This window comes from Doryrhamphus excisus, chromosome 4, assembly GCF_030265055.1.
Source record: "Doryrhamphus excisus isolate RoL2022-K1 chromosome 4, RoL_Dexc_1.0, whole genome shotgun sequence".
NCBI classification, from domain to species: domain Eukaryota; kingdom Metazoa; phylum Chordata; class Actinopteri; order Syngnathiformes; family Syngnathidae; genus Doryrhamphus; species Doryrhamphus excisus.
The window spans coordinates 20,765,719-20,781,714 of record NC_080469.1 but is presented as its reverse complement, the minus strand read 5'-3'; the positions used below and the strand labels follow the sequence as shown (position 1 = coordinate 20,781,714).

General features: G+C 43.2%; 1 protein-coding gene across 1 annotated transcript in view; it reads left to right on the top strand.

Annotated features, from left to right (window-relative positions):
- Positions 1 to 15,996, top strand: part of kntc1 (kinetochore associated 1) — a 48,716-nt gene that overhangs the window by 20,564 nt on the left and 12,156 nt on the right. The window contains exons 30-49 of the mRNA XM_058071398.1: positions 1,034 to 1,101; positions 1,169 to 1,470; positions 2,543 to 2,715; positions 2,797 to 2,897; positions 2,980 to 3,124; positions 5,006 to 5,062; positions 5,528 to 5,691; positions 6,737 to 6,841; positions 6,924 to 7,052; positions 7,197 to 7,316; positions 8,833 to 8,939; positions 9,029 to 9,242; positions 9,891 to 9,980; positions 10,073 to 10,238; positions 10,649 to 10,707; positions 11,791 to 12,007; positions 12,071 to 12,144; positions 12,214 to 12,424; positions 12,901 to 13,013; positions 13,106 to 13,161. Of these exons, the coding sequence (XP_057927381.1) occupies positions 1,034 to 1,101; positions 1,169 to 1,470; positions 2,543 to 2,715; positions 2,797 to 2,897; positions 2,980 to 3,124; positions 5,006 to 5,062; positions 5,528 to 5,691; positions 6,737 to 6,841; positions 6,924 to 7,052; positions 7,197 to 7,316; positions 8,833 to 8,939; positions 9,029 to 9,242; positions 9,891 to 9,980; positions 10,073 to 10,238; positions 10,649 to 10,707; positions 11,791 to 12,007; positions 12,071 to 12,144; positions 12,214 to 12,424; positions 12,901 to 13,013; positions 13,106 to 13,161 (2,671 nt within the window). The remainder of the gene's footprint in view (positions 1 to 1,033; positions 1,102 to 1,168; positions 1,471 to 2,542; positions 2,716 to 2,796; positions 2,898 to 2,979; positions 3,125 to 5,005; positions 5,063 to 5,527; positions 5,692 to 6,736; positions 6,842 to 6,923; positions 7,053 to 7,196; positions 7,317 to 8,832; positions 8,940 to 9,028; positions 9,243 to 9,890; positions 9,981 to 10,072; positions 10,239 to 10,648; positions 10,708 to 11,790; positions 12,008 to 12,070; positions 12,145 to 12,213; positions 12,425 to 12,900; positions 13,014 to 13,105; positions 13,162 to 15,996) is intronic.

Below are 15,996 nucleotides of genomic sequence, written 5' to 3'. Positions count from 1 at the left end.
TTTTTTTTTTATTTTTGGCTGAATATTGACAAAAAAAACAGAGAAATAACCCAGAAATACACTAAAGTAAATTAGCCACGTTTACATGAGGAATTTTTCCTCCTTCCGAATAGAATCTTTCCAAATGACCTTTCCGAAAACAATGGTATACATGGAAAGGAATATTCCAATCTCTCATCTACATGCGGCGTTATAATCCAACAGAATAGTCAATGGGGCATTCATAGTAAAACGTAAACATCAACATCATGTGATACCGACTTCCCCGAGTTTTTCTTCCACTTGTTGGAATAACTCAGTATTGCCGGTTTTTCCTTCGTCCAGTCTTGAAATTTAGTTTGAATCAAAAACAACTGCTTAGTAGTCCAGTGCCGATTGCTGGCCTCCATTTTTAAAAGTGAAGAACGTCTGGATCTGCGTGTTACGTCATATCTGAGCATGCGCTGAAAGAACGCACCCGGGATAAATTTAAACAGGAAAAGATCAAATTCAATCTTGCTAATATTTTATAATTAAACTCAGGACATGTTTTATATAGATATATATTTTCTTTTTTAATAAAACTGCACTTGTGAATGGTGTATAGAAGGGTTTAGATTCTGTTCCACAGATGGCGCTAATGCATACGAAAGCTGCTTGCCAACCGCCAATAAACAACAGAAGAAGAAAAACACCACGAAGAAGAACGCACCCTGACAACTTTCCGTTTGAGCGGATACAAGATACCTCAATCGGATTGGTTAAAGGAATATTCCATCCCTGTTCAATTTTTTCCGTTTGAGCAAATAAACCAAATCCAATGTATACTATTGACATAATGGCTATTGACATAATATTTGCAAATGATGATTAATAAATGTTAATTATAAAAAGTGATATTGGATAATTCCTCACTGCACACCTGACGGTTTCTCAAGGTACACTAGTGTGCCGCGGCACAGTGGTTGAAAATCACTGCTCTACGGTAGCTACTAAATCACAAGGAAGCACATCAACATCCAAGAGTGATTCCCATCTTTCACATGTCCTACAGATGATACTCTTAAAAGCATCGAGTGCGAAAACAACCTGAGCACATTCAAGGTCATCGCCCACTTGCAGGTGAATGTCCCACACCTCAAAGTGTTGCGCTATTTTTCCGTTGATCTTAACATGCCCTACTTTTCAGGAGGATTTTGATCTCTTCATCACCCCCTCCGAATATGAAGATGGCAACATACGCAAACAAATCCAGGAGCACCACATCGCCGCCTACGAGGGAACATGTGGGAAACGCTCATCCGAGAGCAAGGTCGCGGCCGCGCCGGTGGTGGCCAACGATCCCGACGGCAAGACCAAGACCATCTCCACTGAGGCCGGCCTGCGTCGTCTGGGGAGGCAGCTGCAGCGCACCGAACAAGAGCTGTGGTCCGATTTGGCCATGCGCGCTCTGGGGGTGGGCAAGGTGCACAAAGCCCTGAAAATCCTCAGGTAAGCGTGTGTGGATAATGAAGTGGCTTATTTAGACAGAAGGCATATTTAGAATCAGTAAAGCATTTCATAGACAAGGAACAATATTTAGTCCAACCGGATGCCATATTACAGTCCAGTATATCCAATTAGCAAATTAAAGCTGCTAATACAAAGCCGGATCATTACCGTAATTTTGAGGAGCCAATCATGAGGTATGAAAAAACTGACGACGAGCTTGTCAACCCATTGGAAATTGGATATAATTCATTTGATGTAGGGCGGCACGGTGGTCTAGTGGTTAGCACGCAGACCTCACAGCTAGGAGACCAGGGTTCAATTCCGCCCTCGGCCATCTCTGTGTGGAGTTTGCATGTTCTGCCCGTGCATGCGTGGGTTTTCTGCGGGTACTCCGGTTTCCTCCCACATTCCAAATAAAACATGCTAGGTTAATTGGCGACTCCAAATTGTCCATAGGTATGAATGTGCCCTGTGATTGGCTGGCGACCAGTCCAGGGTGTACCGCACCTCTCGCCCAAAGACAGCTGGGATAGGCTCCAGCACCCTCTGTGACCCTCGTGAGGACAAAGCGGTAGAAAATGAATGAATGAATGAATAATTAGATATAATGATCTGACTTACAAAGAACGCTAAAATCATCACACAGCAACTTAACAATCAAAAGGTTGCTAAGTAGTGTACAATACTAGTAGCAATCATGCATTTCATTGGATATGGCTGACGGGGCGCTGCAGTGATTCATCAGCTGCCTCTGTCCACCAGAGGGAGCCCTCTCCCCTGGAAATGTTATCCAGGGACAAAATGCATGATGGGGAGCCCTTAAAATAGGTGTTTACTATTTTAAACTTGCATTGGTACGTGTATATTTCTTAGCTACCTTTTGAGTGTTAATTTGCTGTGTGATGATTTTAGTGTTCTTTGTAAGACAACACCAGACCTCCTGCCTCCATTTCCAATCGTTTTGAGTTTTTTTAATAGCTCATGAGAGGTACCTGGTCCTCACAAACTGGTGTGTGCAACAATCTGCCATTTTATGGATCAGCTTAGCATCTTCGTTTGTTGGCAATGTCAGGGAGCTGTATGAGCACCACTACAACACCAGCACGGGGAAGGTGTTGTTCACGGCTGCCAAGACGTTATGTCAGATGCTGGAGGCGGACGTGCCCATGGTGCTGCCCGATGAAACGGACCTGCCAGCAGTCATCCATGAGCTGGCCTGCCAGGCCATCACCGTGTGCCACCCGGGTAACAGCAGCCGGCTACTTGATTGACGTCTTGCTGATTGTTAGCCCAGCATGTTTGTCACCTATTTTAACACTATTGCAGACCTGCTGCTGGACTGCTTGGAGCTTTGCAAGTCTACACGGATCGCCATGGATGTCTATCATCAGTGTCAGTTATCAGACAACTACGGCTTTGTAGCCAAGGTTATCTTTTTTTGTTGAATTCAACCAAATAATTGAATATCGTGTAAACAAAAATAATAAAATATTTATTTTGTGCACAAAGGATTTGGCGTCGGATGCAGAGAAAGATGTTTATTCTCAGTGGAGCTTCCAAGATGTTTTTAATGAAGACTGCATCGTTTTGGATCCTGTGTCTGCATTACCGGTCCAGTACGAAATCACCAATTGCTTGCTGCCTGTTTCTCAAGGTAACACACACTCAAAGCCGCTATATCAGGGTTTTTTTTTCATTGGCCCCTCAGCACTAATGTTATTTTGGCAGCCATTTTATTTTTAATCTTGTTTGAGTCACATTTTTGACCATTTCCATATGTGATGGTTTTAGTCCAGATTCAGTCGACGGAAACTAAAAATGTTTTAGTCTAGTTTTAAAGATTAAACCGTAAAACCTTTTTAAAAAAACAACAGTCATTTTAGACCGAAGCTATCCTCCTCAACTATAAAGGCCCCCCCTATAGACTTCGGCCCCCTCCAAAACAACATTCGTCCCTCAGCCACCCGCCTTGGCGTCATAATAGACAGTGATTTTAAACTCAACAAACAAATTAATGCAGTTATAAAATCCTGTTTTTATCATCTTCAGCTTTTATCTAAAATTAAATCTTTGCAACACCTTGAGCAAGTCATGCACGCTTTTATTTCATCACGTCTGGACTACTGTAATGCACTTTACTCTGGAATTAGCCAAAAGTCTCTCTCCCGCTTACAGTTAGTCCAGAACTCTGCGGCACGGCTTTTAACAGGAACCAAAAAGGGGGAGCACATCACCCCAATTCTGACCTCCCTGCATTGGTTGCCTGTTCGTTTTAAGATGGATTTTAAGATTTTATTGTTTGTTTTTAAGGCATTGAATGGGCTGGCCCCCAAATACATCTCGGACCTCATCCAAGTTTACTCTCCAGCGTGGTCACTGAGGTCTGAGGGCCAGCTCCAACTTGTGGTGCCTAAGACGAGACTTAAGACCAGGGGGGACCGAGCCTTTTCTGTGGTTGGCCCCAGGCTATGGAACTCTCTCCCCTCCCAAGTAAAAAAGGCCCCCAACATCGAAAGCTTTAAGTCTCGTCTTAAAACCCACTTTTATTCTCTGGCTTTTAACTCGGAGTGAGTCGTATGGTCCTGTGTCTTTTAGTTCTTCGTTTTTATTGTAATTGGTTTTATTTTTTATACTTTTATTGCTTTGTTTCTTGTTTTTAATATTTTAATATCTATTTTACTATTTTATTTCTTAAATGATATTTTAGTTTTGGATGATTACTTTTTATTTTTACTAGTCTGTGCAGCACTTTGGAAACTCTGTTTATAAAATGTGCTATATAAATAAAGTGGATTGGATTTTTACAAGAATATTAGTATAAAAATAGCATGAAGTAGAAATACTAAACACTAAAATGATTTTAAATTTAATTTAATTATTAGTTTATAAGTAATAATTTTAAATAAAAAAATGTTTCTTCTATTATGAGAAACAAAACACAGAATAAAGTAGATTTTAAAATATTTTAAATATAGTCAAAATATTAAGCGAATAAAGACAATATTACAGGAAGAAAGGCGAAACAAGCAAAAAAGTAAGGAGAAAGTAGTCAATCACAAAACATAAAGCTCATCTGGAGGCTGTTTTTTTCTTTAAATATTAAAAAAAACATCTCAGCATATCTTCATGGGTTGGCTTAAAAATTGTATCACTGTCCCTGCATCCTTGTGTTTTTAGAATGCGGCCCTCGATGGAAAAAGTCTGGACACCCCTGATGTATATTTTGTGCACTCAGGATAGGTTGGACCCCAAAAGATGCACATGGGCAGGTGGAATTGCGGTAGAAGAGTCTTTGTGGCTCTCGGCGACCAAACAAGCGAAAGAAAAACAACAAGAAAAACTATGGTGCGACAGTAAAAAAAAAAACACAAAAAGACACCACGAAAAAGCCTAATAAAAGAAACACAAACTGCGAGGAACCATGAGCAGGGAGGAAACAAACAAGCAAAACAACCCAAGAGAAACCAATGAGCTGATTGGTGACGTTGCACTTTGAGAAGTTTTTATTGAGAATACTTGTTTCCTGTCATTGCAGATGCCAAATTGTATCCACTGGACTGCTCCTGCCTCTCACACTGCTCACTTGACGCCGGTAGATATTTACTTTGGTTGTTCAAGGATCTGGCGGCACCGAGGTCGAGTGGTTAGCACGCAGACCTCACAGCTAGCAGACCAGGGTTCAATTCCACCCTCGAGTTTGCATGTTCTCCCCGTGCATGCGTGGGTTTTCTCCGGGTACTCCGGTTTCCTCCCACATTCCAAAAACATGCTAGGTTAATTGGCCACTCCAAATTGTCCATAGGTATGAATGTGAGTATGAATGGTTGTTTGTCTATATGTGCCCTGTGATTGGCTGGCCACCAGTCCAGGGTGTACCCCGCCTCTCGCTCCAAGACAGCTGGGATAGGCTCCAGCACCCCCGCGACTCTCGTGAAGAAAAAGCGGTAGAAAATGAATGAATGAATGAATGAATGAATGAATGTTCAAGGATCCCTTGAAGCAAATTTTGCACGTTGAGAGCTTTTTCCGATCACCTTTTTGTTCTTATTGTGTACAGGTTCAAATTACCTGCAGCCCCTGTTTAGTCCTCTAAACATCATGATGCAGATGTTACAGGAGTGCAGTCAGCTGGAGCTGGCCCTCAGAGTGCTGGTCAGCTGCTACAGCAGCTGCCTGCAGCATGTCACCTCCAACCTTATGGACACAAAGATTACAGTGCGGGTACGCGACCGACGCATAATTTCTTTGATGCATTCTGTCTCATTAGCCACGTATACATGGACCCAAATATGCCAATTCCATTCGGGTTATTAGAATGTAACCTTTGTATACACCTCATATATATTCCGAATGAATATATAATCGGATTCACAGGGGTGGAATATTTCTTTCCCCAATCCGATTGAGGTATCTTGTACCCGCTCAATCGGAAAGTTGTCAGGGTGCGTTTTTTTCAACGCATGCTCAGCTGTGACGTAACACGTAGACGGCTCTGAGGTTTTGATGGTGGCAAGCAGTCAACACTGGACTACAGCGGAAAGTTCGCTTTTGATACAAACTTTAAAAGAACTGAACGTTCAAGAGGGCAGCATGGCGGTCGAGTGGTTAGCGCGCAGACCTCACAGCAAGGAGACCAGGGTTCAATTCCACCCTCGGCCATCTCTGTGTGGAGTTTGCATGTTCTCCCCGTGCATGCGTGGGTTTTCTCCGGGTACTCCGGTTTCCTCCCACATTCCAAAAACATGCTAGGTTAATTGGCGACTCCTTAGGTATGAATGTGAGTGTGAATGGTTGTTTGTCTATATTAAGATATGCCTTTATTCGTCCCTCAGTGGGGAAATTTGCCCTGTGATTGGCTGGCGACCAGTCCAGGGTGTACCCCGCCTCTCGCCCGAAGACAGCTGGGATAGGCTCCAGCACCCCCGCGACCCTCGTGAGGAAAAGCGGTAGAAAATGAATGAATGAACCTTCAAGTTGCTGCTTTAAAAAAAAGCGTAGCAACTATCCCAACAACCGTGGTAATCACACTCTCGTCCGCCATCTTGGATGAATCACGTGATGTTGTTTACATTTTACTGCGCATGCCCCATTGACTATTCTGTTTCATTATAGCTGTGCATGTAGACAGGAGATTGGAATATTCCTTTCCATGTATACACTGTTTTCTGGTACGTCATTTGGAAAGATTCCATTCGGAAAGAGGAAAATCTTCCCATGTAAACGTGGCTAGTGTAGTTGTTGATGATGCACTCATCTTGCTTTTCAGCTCTATGACCCAAAAGAGCTGAGTAAATACAACGTGTCCTTGAATGACCTCCGTACGAGCACCAACTCGGCCCTGAAAAATGTCGCCGTGGGCCTGCTGAACAAGGTGAGCCCAACTGCGCTTTTGGTTATGCGCCATTTAGCATTTTTCCGAGCTGCTTTCTCTTTGATTTGTCCATGGGATGCAGGTGTTGAACTGGAGGATGGTGGATTGTGATTTGGCCCTCGGGTTGTGTACGCTGCTGTCTAAGGAGGAGGTCATGAAAATTCTCTGGAAGGTTATCGACAACACGTGGGAAAACTTTGATAAAATCTTGGTATGTGATATTCCAGAAGAAAAACGCATCTTTAATGCACAAATTGTGTATCAAAGTGGCCCCCCCACAGCCTTGGAGAAGTTTTGGATACCCCCTGGTATTGATGATTACGTTGTCATCCATCAGTTTCTTGATTTATTTCAGGCTGTGGCGAAGATTGGAGCAAATCTGTGCTGCTTGTATGAACAAGCGGCAGCGGAAAAACAGAAGTTTCTGTCTGTCATCACTGAGGCGGAATGGGGCATCAAGCTTGCCAAATTAGAGGTAATGCAGCGCTTATATATATACGTATATATATATTTTACAATACTGTAGTAGCCCAGAGAGCTAAATCACTCAACTGCAGAGGGTGTTGAATACCGTCCATGGGGTGGCTGGGCAACCCCTTAGAGATAAGGTGATAAGGTGGCTCGTGGGGAGGTGTTCTAGCTAGCAAGCCCCAGGGAAGACCCATGTAATGGTAATGGTTTCATTTCATTTGAACATGCATCAGATTACAATTGAGTGCATCCCATAATCAGTTCCCAGTTCCACATGTCCAAAAGGAGTAGGAAGAAGCAAAGCTTATTAAATCCTACCCCTCCATCTGGTACTTTTACAATCAGTAACTGTTACATTTGTTCACTTCCTGCCTTTCTAATATAATTTAATTTTTGTTGTTGTTTGTTTTTGGGTGGCACAGCGGTCGAGTGGTTAGCGCGCAGACCTCACAGCTAGGAGACCAGGGTTCAATTCCACCCTCAGCCATCTCTGTGTGGTGTTTGCATGTTCTCCCTGTGCATGCGTGGGTTTTCTCCGGGTACTCCGGGTTCCTCCCACATTCCAAAATTATGCTAGGTTAATTGGCCACTCCAAATTGTCCATAGGTATGAATGTGAGTGTGAATGGTTGTTTGTCTATATGTGCCCTGTGATTGGCTGGCCACCAGTCCAGGGTGTACCCCGCCTCTCGTCCGAAGACAGCTGGGATAGGCTCCAGCACCCCCGCGACCCTCGTGAGGATAAGCGGTAGAAAATGAATGAATGTTGTTTTTTTTATTATTTTATATTTTTTGTATATATTTCCAAGATTTATATGATTTATAGGTAATTGGTTATTTTTAGCCTTATGCATTATTTTAGCTGTTTGAAGATGAACTATATCAGCAAGTTGAAGTATTAGAAATAAGGAGTTAGTATGTTCTCTGTAGGCGGCATTATGAATTATCCTTACTGACCTTTTTTTGCAGTACATTTAGCGAGTGAAGATTGCTTTTATAGTTATTAGCCCATATTTCCACACAATAAGTAAGATATGGTAGAACCAGAGAGCAATAAAGAGTGTGGAGTGATTCCTGATTGAGAACAAATTTTGCTTTGTTCAATATTGAAATTTTTCTGGCCACCTTTATGTTGTATATTTGTAATATGAGGTTTCCAGCTCATATTTTCATCTATTGTGATCCCCAGAAATGTATTTTCCTTCACCCTTTCAATGTCTACACAGTCTATTTGTATTTGCTGGTGCGTGTTCTTTCTGCTGTTACCAAACAGCATGATTTTAGTTTTACTTAGGTTCAAGGACGATCTATTATCATCAAACCATCTTTTTAATATGACCGTCTCTCCTCTCTCATACATTCAAGTCTGTTCCCAGTATTTAATTTGGCCGTTGTGAGTTCATTCATTCATTTTCTACCGCTTATCCTCACAAGGGTCGTGCAGGGGGGCGTAGTGAGTAAATATTTAAAAATGCCCTTCGTCTCATACGTCTCTCGGTTTTGTTGTCTTTGCCGTCCCAGATATTCATCCAGCCCGAGTTTCGCCAGTGGTCTGACTTGAGCATTGTGATCCCCATTCTGGTAAAGAACAAGAGGATCACTCCAGATATCATCCTCGAGTACTGCAGGTAAAATTGCTAAACTTCCTCCTTCCCCTTTTAGTCGTTGCATTTTGCTCTCCTGATAATAAAACTCCTTTCCTCTACATCATCTGCAGCACATTCGGTCTGGACCGCGACGGCGTCCTCAACCAGTACATTACCACCGTGCTGCTGCTGCAAGAGGAAGACGCAGAGGAGCTCCCGGGTCAGGGCGAGACAGACGCCCAATCCTTGTGTCACGCGGACGCACTGGAGCGTGTCCTGAAGATCATCTCCAAGTTGCATCAAACCAGCGAGCTCATCAGCAATCTGTCTGCTGCTATTTTCAAGGTGCGTGGACATCTCTACCGCTGGGTGCTTGAAAGCCTTCAGAATACTTCAAAGGTCCCTGATGATGCAAAATTGAGTTCATAGTGATGTTATAACAGTAACGTGTGTCCACAGAGCACCAAATGTGAGCAAAATCTATCCTCACACTCACTGCTCACTACTGCAGACACGGGAGTCAGTAAATTTGTACCAAGATGGCTCATTAGCATTAAAGCTACAGACACACAAAAGTCGGTGCTCACTAAAAGCACTTTTAGCAGCAAGACTATAGATTTTGGACAACACACTTCCAATACACTACTGTGGGGCCTCTGCGAAGGTTGAAAAATAGCCAACTACGGGACCTTTACGTAAAAGCCCAATCTACCATTCCAAAATGGGTCTTAGCATTAAAGCTACAGACACACAAAACATGTTCTCCCAGTTGGTGCTCACTAAAAGCACTTTTAGCAGCAAGACTATAGATTTTGGACAACACACTTCCAATACACTCCTGTGGGTTCTCTGTGAAGGTTGAAAAATAGCCAACTACCTTTACCTTTACGTCAAAGCCCAATCTACCAAAATGGGTCTTTGCCATATATAGTAGAATATTTCTGAATGCAGGACTTGAATAATCAGTGGACTCCCATTGTCTTCCTCATGCAGCTCAGTCCTTACAACTACGAGAGGATCGAGGTGGTGGTCAAGATCCTACAGGTTGTAGATGAGAACGTTGCGGTCTTCTCGGTCAATCAGGTAAAAGAAAAAATGCATACATTGGAAATATGATTTCAACACAATTTTTTCGTACTATGACACACCAGCGACCGATGTCTTGTTCTCCACAGGCAATGGGCCTCCTCCAGCACTTAAAGTCCTACAAGCGAATCTCTCCCCCATCGGATGTGGAACAGACATACTTTCTGGAGAACAATCTGCAGCCAAGCCCCCTGAACAAAGTCAGGCTGCCTTTCCACCTGCTCGTGCAGAACAAACACTACTGGAAGATCATCTGTGAGTTGCATGTTGAATGATATGCCTTTATTCGTCCCACAGTGGGGAAATTTGCATGAAGGGGGGGACAACACGAGGAGAGGGGAGGGGAAAAAACAACAACTCCAAACTAGACTCTTAGATGAAGGAGTACAGTGTGGGACCGTTGTGTTGTTAGTAAGACGCTGTATATGTTGTAGATTACAGAGCTGTACAACTTCGCTGCGTTATACACAAACATGTTTGTAGAATCATTCTAGGCCGCCAGAATATTAGAGCAGTGCCAACGACAGCCATCATGTGCCTCACCCACAATGTCAATCAAAGCTAATCTTTGCAAAGGCGCCATTTTACATACAGTTTGTGCGTACAGTTTTCACTGTACCTCATAGTGTGGCTAGGAGATTCTCAAATGTGTTTTGTGTGTTTAGCTCCGGAGCTCAACGAGGAGACCTTCCCAACTCTGCTTCTCATCAGCAAACTGATGAAGGTACGTCTAGTCTCATGACTAGATAGGACACCTCTAGTCAACTAGATAGGCTGTTCTGTCTAGTCAGACAATCCGTCTGTCAGTCTAGTCCAGGGGTCTCAAACTCAATTTACTTGGGGACCACTGGAGCTAGGGTCTGGGTGAGACTGGGCCGCATCAGGTTTTCCAAAAAAAAACAATAAAAACGCATTTATTAAAAACAAAAAAATTTAAAAACTTTGCTTTGGTTCCAATTTTCTACAAGAAAAGCTCTGATAAAACATTCCACATTCCACTCAAATATGAATATTTTTCTACACAAAATAAGATGAAAAATAAATAAACAAATCAAGAATAAAGAAAATCAATCAATCACTAATAAATAAATATAATAATAATAAAATGGAAAATAATAAAAACTTATAGAAAAACTTATATAAGAAACCACATATAGTTGGTGGGTAGACAAATTATTTTTTTCAGATTAAAATTAACAAAGCATTATTAGAGCCCTGTAGACATGACAAAACACGACTATAGTCACATTTATACTCCTTTTTATTTACAACATATTGCGCAACTGCAGGGTCTTGAGACACATGCTAACTCGCAAACTAGAGAGCTAGCGACCTAAACGGTAGCCTTCAAGTTATTTCCTTTAAACTTAAATAGCCAAAAACTTACCACTTCCACACGGATAGGGAGGATAACTATTAACAGTTATTTAACCTTTAACATGAACATTAATCAAACATAATAATTTTTTCTGGGTACATGATACCATACAGCATCCATATCAAACTTGCGCGGGCCGCACTAACATTAAACTTTCATATCAAGGCGGGGCCTCAAACTAGTGTCCTGCGGGCCACATTTGGCCCGCGGGCTGCGTGTTTGAGACCCCTGGTCTAGTCTCTGGCTCTCAAAGTAGTCCATCAGTTTATGCTCAATGACTAGACAGAACAGCTCTAGTCGTGAGCTGTCCTATGATGAAGCCCACTCGGGTGAGAGACAAAACATCTTGGAAGACAACCGGAACAATCCGGTTGTGATGAATTCCATGTCCTGGGAAACGAAATGACTGATCAATCCGCCCCTCCACAGGTGAGCCTGGATAAGCTGTACATGCTTGCAGCCAATCACATGTTTGACACAAAATTGAAGCCCGTGGTCCTCGAGAAAAGGAAGCGGGTTGGCGCTCAAGGTTTCAACAAGGAGACGTTTGAGGTGGCAAAGACGATGATGACGTACATCCACAACATCCAGAATCCGGAGTGGGCGGCAGCCACCGCCCACAAGATCACCCAGGAACTGCCTCCAGGTGAGACCGGCACAAGAGGCACCTGACCCTTTTTGTAGACTAAAATCTTCCTCTGCTCTGCAGGCTATGAGAAGGCACAGTCCCTGAAGTTCTGCATGGCCCTTGGAGATGCCTGGGTCAAGGATCCAAACCTTGATGTGAGGATTTTTCCACAAGTTTGTTTGCAAGAGTTTCTTTAATCCTGCAGCCGTCTGCTCCCCACGCAGGAGGAATCACGCACCCGAGGCGGGGCCTTTCTGTCCAAGCTGAAGCTGCAGCTCCAGCGGTCGGCAACAGAAAGCACGTTGATGGCCAGTCAGCTCAACAGCCCCGAACTCCTCAAGCTCACAGCAGCTCCAGACAAACTCATTACGGCTCTTTACGAGCACAGCAGTGTGGATCAGCGCTTCAGGGACTCTGCAGGACCAACTTATCCCGGTGAGTAAACCTTTCAAGGATATGACATGAGACAAAGAGGGATTCAGACCTTATGAGAAACACCAAACACCCAGATGTGGGACACCGGGGCCCAGGAACACCAGAGGAAGGCCTCACAGGCAAGAACCTGGTGGTCTGGCTTGACATGTGGTGCCCAGCCCAAAGAAGCCACACGGGATCCTTATAGTTTTAGGGTGAGGGGCTCAGAGGAAGCAGTTGAGGTGGTTCGGACATCTCGTCCTGGGCGCCTCCCTGGTGAGGTGCTCCGGGCATGCTCAGCCGGGAGGAGCAGACCTAATACACGCTGGATGGATTACGTCTCCTGGTGGAGCTGTAAGAGGTAGCCGGAGACTGGGAATGTTGTGCTTTATACTACTGACACTGCTGCCCGTGACCCGGACCCAGATCAACGGAAGAAAATGGAACGCATCAGTAGTATTCTGTGATTGAACTTGAACAAGGGTCGTTTCTTTCAGACATACATGCAGTGGTTAAGGAAGTAGCCTCCATCAACAAAGTGGATCTTCTGAAAGTCCGTAATATGATGTTGGAAAAGTGGATCTGCAGAACTGGTCCTGCTGTGGCAAAGGTTTGTCAGGCCTGCAATTGTTTTTGTTTTGTTTTTTTTATTGTTTGTTTATTGGTTTATTGGTTTTTGATGAATTTTGTACTTGGATTTAGGATACCGGCCACTATGACTGTGTCAGCAGCTTCAAGGATGACCCAGACTTAATGAGGTACATTTTAAGATTTATCCATAATACGTCCATCAATAATCAAACTGTGCTTCCGGTATAACAAACAAAAACAGACAGTGTATATATTAAGGATCGACCGATATATCGGGCCGATATTTGCGTTTTCTCCCTGTATCGGCCGATACACGCATGGGTTTGCCGATGTATTTTGCCACCGCATGATCAGGCATCCGCCGGGGCAGCTTTGTGTTGCCTCGGCGGCAGAGGACCCCGCAATAAACGCAGTCGCGGTACTCCGCCCCCACTGTTGAATCACATCAAGGGTGCATTTTCACAATAGAGTTAGCTTGCTTTTAACACTTTACTAAGCCCATCACATTTTAAGTTTAAGTCACGGTGTGACAACAAGAAAGCCCAAAAACATCACATACCAACGCAACAGACGAATAAAAGCACTCTCACTAGTTGAGCAGAACAAGAATGAACAACTATGCAACTTTAAATGCGTGTCGTGTTATGTGTGTGCGCTCTCTCCGAGCACGCACGCACACACGCACAGAAGGAATTGGAGCAGCCGTGTCTGCTTATGAGAGGTCTTTATCGTGCACAACACCAACTTTAATGATGAGAGAAATGTTTTATATATCGTACTTACAGTGCATCCGGAAAGTATTCACAGCGCTTCATTTTTTCTACATTTTATCATGTTACAGCCTCATTCCAAACTGTATTAAATTAATCTCTTACCTCAAAATTCTACACAAAATACTCCATTATGACAATGTGAAAAAATGTTTTTTGACATGTTTTGAATTTATTAAAAATAGAAAACAAAAAAATCACATTTACATAAGTATTCACAGCCTTTGCTTAATACTTTGTTGATCCACCTTTGGCAGCAATTACAGCCTCAAGTCTTTTTGAATATGATCCCACAAGTTTAGCACACCTATCTTTAGGCAGTTTTGCCCATTCTTCTTTGCAATAAGTCTCAAGCTCCATCAGGTTGGATGGGAGACGTCTGTGCACAGCCATTTTCAGATCTCTCCAGAGATGTTCGATCGGATTCAAGTCTGGACTCTGGCTGGGCCACTCCAGGACATTCACGGAGTGGTTCTGAAGCCAATCTTTTGAGATCTTGGCTGTGTGCTTCGGGTCGTTGTCCTGCTGAAAAATGAACCTTCGCCCCAGCCTGAGGTCAAGAGCGCTCTGGAGCAGGTTTTCATCCAGGATATCTCTATATATTGCTGCATTCATTTTTCCTTCTATCCTGACTAGTCTGCCAGTTCCTGCTGCTGAAAAACATCCCCACAGCATGATGCTGCCACCACCATGCTTCACTGTAGGGATGGTATTGGCCTGGTGATGAGCAGTGCCTGGTTTCCTCCAAACATGGCGCCTGGCATTCACACCAAAGAGTTCAATCTTTGTCTCATCAGACCAGAGAATTTTGTTTCTCATGGTCTGAGAGTCATTCAGGTGCTTTTTGGCAAATTCCAGACGGGCTGCCATGTTCCTTTTACTAAGGAGTGGCTTTCGTCTGGCCACTCTACCATACAGGCCTGATTGGTGGATTGCTGCAGAGATGGTTGTCCTTCTGGAAGGCTCTCCTCTCTCCACAGAGGAACGCTGGAGCTCTGACAGAGTGACCATCGGGGCCTTGGTCACCTCCCTGACTAAGGCCCTTCTTCCCCGATCGCTCAGTTGAGAAGGCCGGCCAGCTCTAGGAAGAGTCCTGGTGGTTCCAAACGTCTTCCATTTATGAATAATGGAGGCCACTGTGCTCATTGGGACCTTCAAAGCAGCAGAAATTTTTCTGTATCCTTCCCCAGATTTGTGCCTCAAGACAATCCTGTCTCGCAGGTCTACAGACAGTTCTTTTGACTTCATGCTTGGTGTTTGTGCTCTGACATGCACAGTCAACTGTGGGACCTTATATAGACAGGTGTGTGCCTTTCCAAATCATGTCCAATCAACTGAATTTACTGTAGGTGGACTCCAATTAAGCTGTAGAAAGATCTCAAGGATGATCAGTGGAAAAAAGATGCACCTGAGCTCAATTTTGAGCTTCATGGCAAAGGCTGTGAATACTTATGTAAATGTGATTTCTTGGTTTTCTATTTTTAATAAATTCAAAAAAAGTAAAAAAAAACAACATTGTCATAATGGAGTATTTTGTGTAGAATTTTGAGGTAAGAGATTAAATTAATACAATTTGGAATGAGGCTGTAACATGACAAAATGTGGAAAAAGTGAAGCGCTGTGAATACTTTCCGGATGCACTGTAATTGTGTCAGTGTGATGTGTTGTGTGTGTGGAGGCGGGGGGCAGTCATCACATTGATGCTAGATAAATTTAAACTACGACAGAAATGTTTTGCACATGGTTGAATATTTATTCCTTTTAAAGTTCATAATGCCGTTTAAATGTGTGTTTAAGAAAGCTGAATCCTACTGTGTTCCGTGTTTACATTTCAATAAATATTTGTTTAAACTTTAGACCTGTAATATTTATTATCACATACTACAGTATTAATTGTCCCTGTACCCTAGAAACCGCCCATGAATGATACGGGAAAAGGCCGAAATGATACTGTGTCAAAGCCCAGGGCAGTGATACTGATAAAATATAGAGTTTAACCATGTCCAGTATCAGCCCCCGTAGCTGTCCACTCAGAGCGCGCTACTCTGGTATCGTGCCCGTGAAACAACCAATCAGAGAACAGCGCACGAGCGTGAACACACAGATATTATTGTTGAAATATTTTTGCAATTATTGTGTTTACACTGTTTAGATATAATACATGTAATAAACTGAACATTTTCTGGAAACAAAATGGTCTTTTGATTAAATAGTACATGATAATAAGCTCAT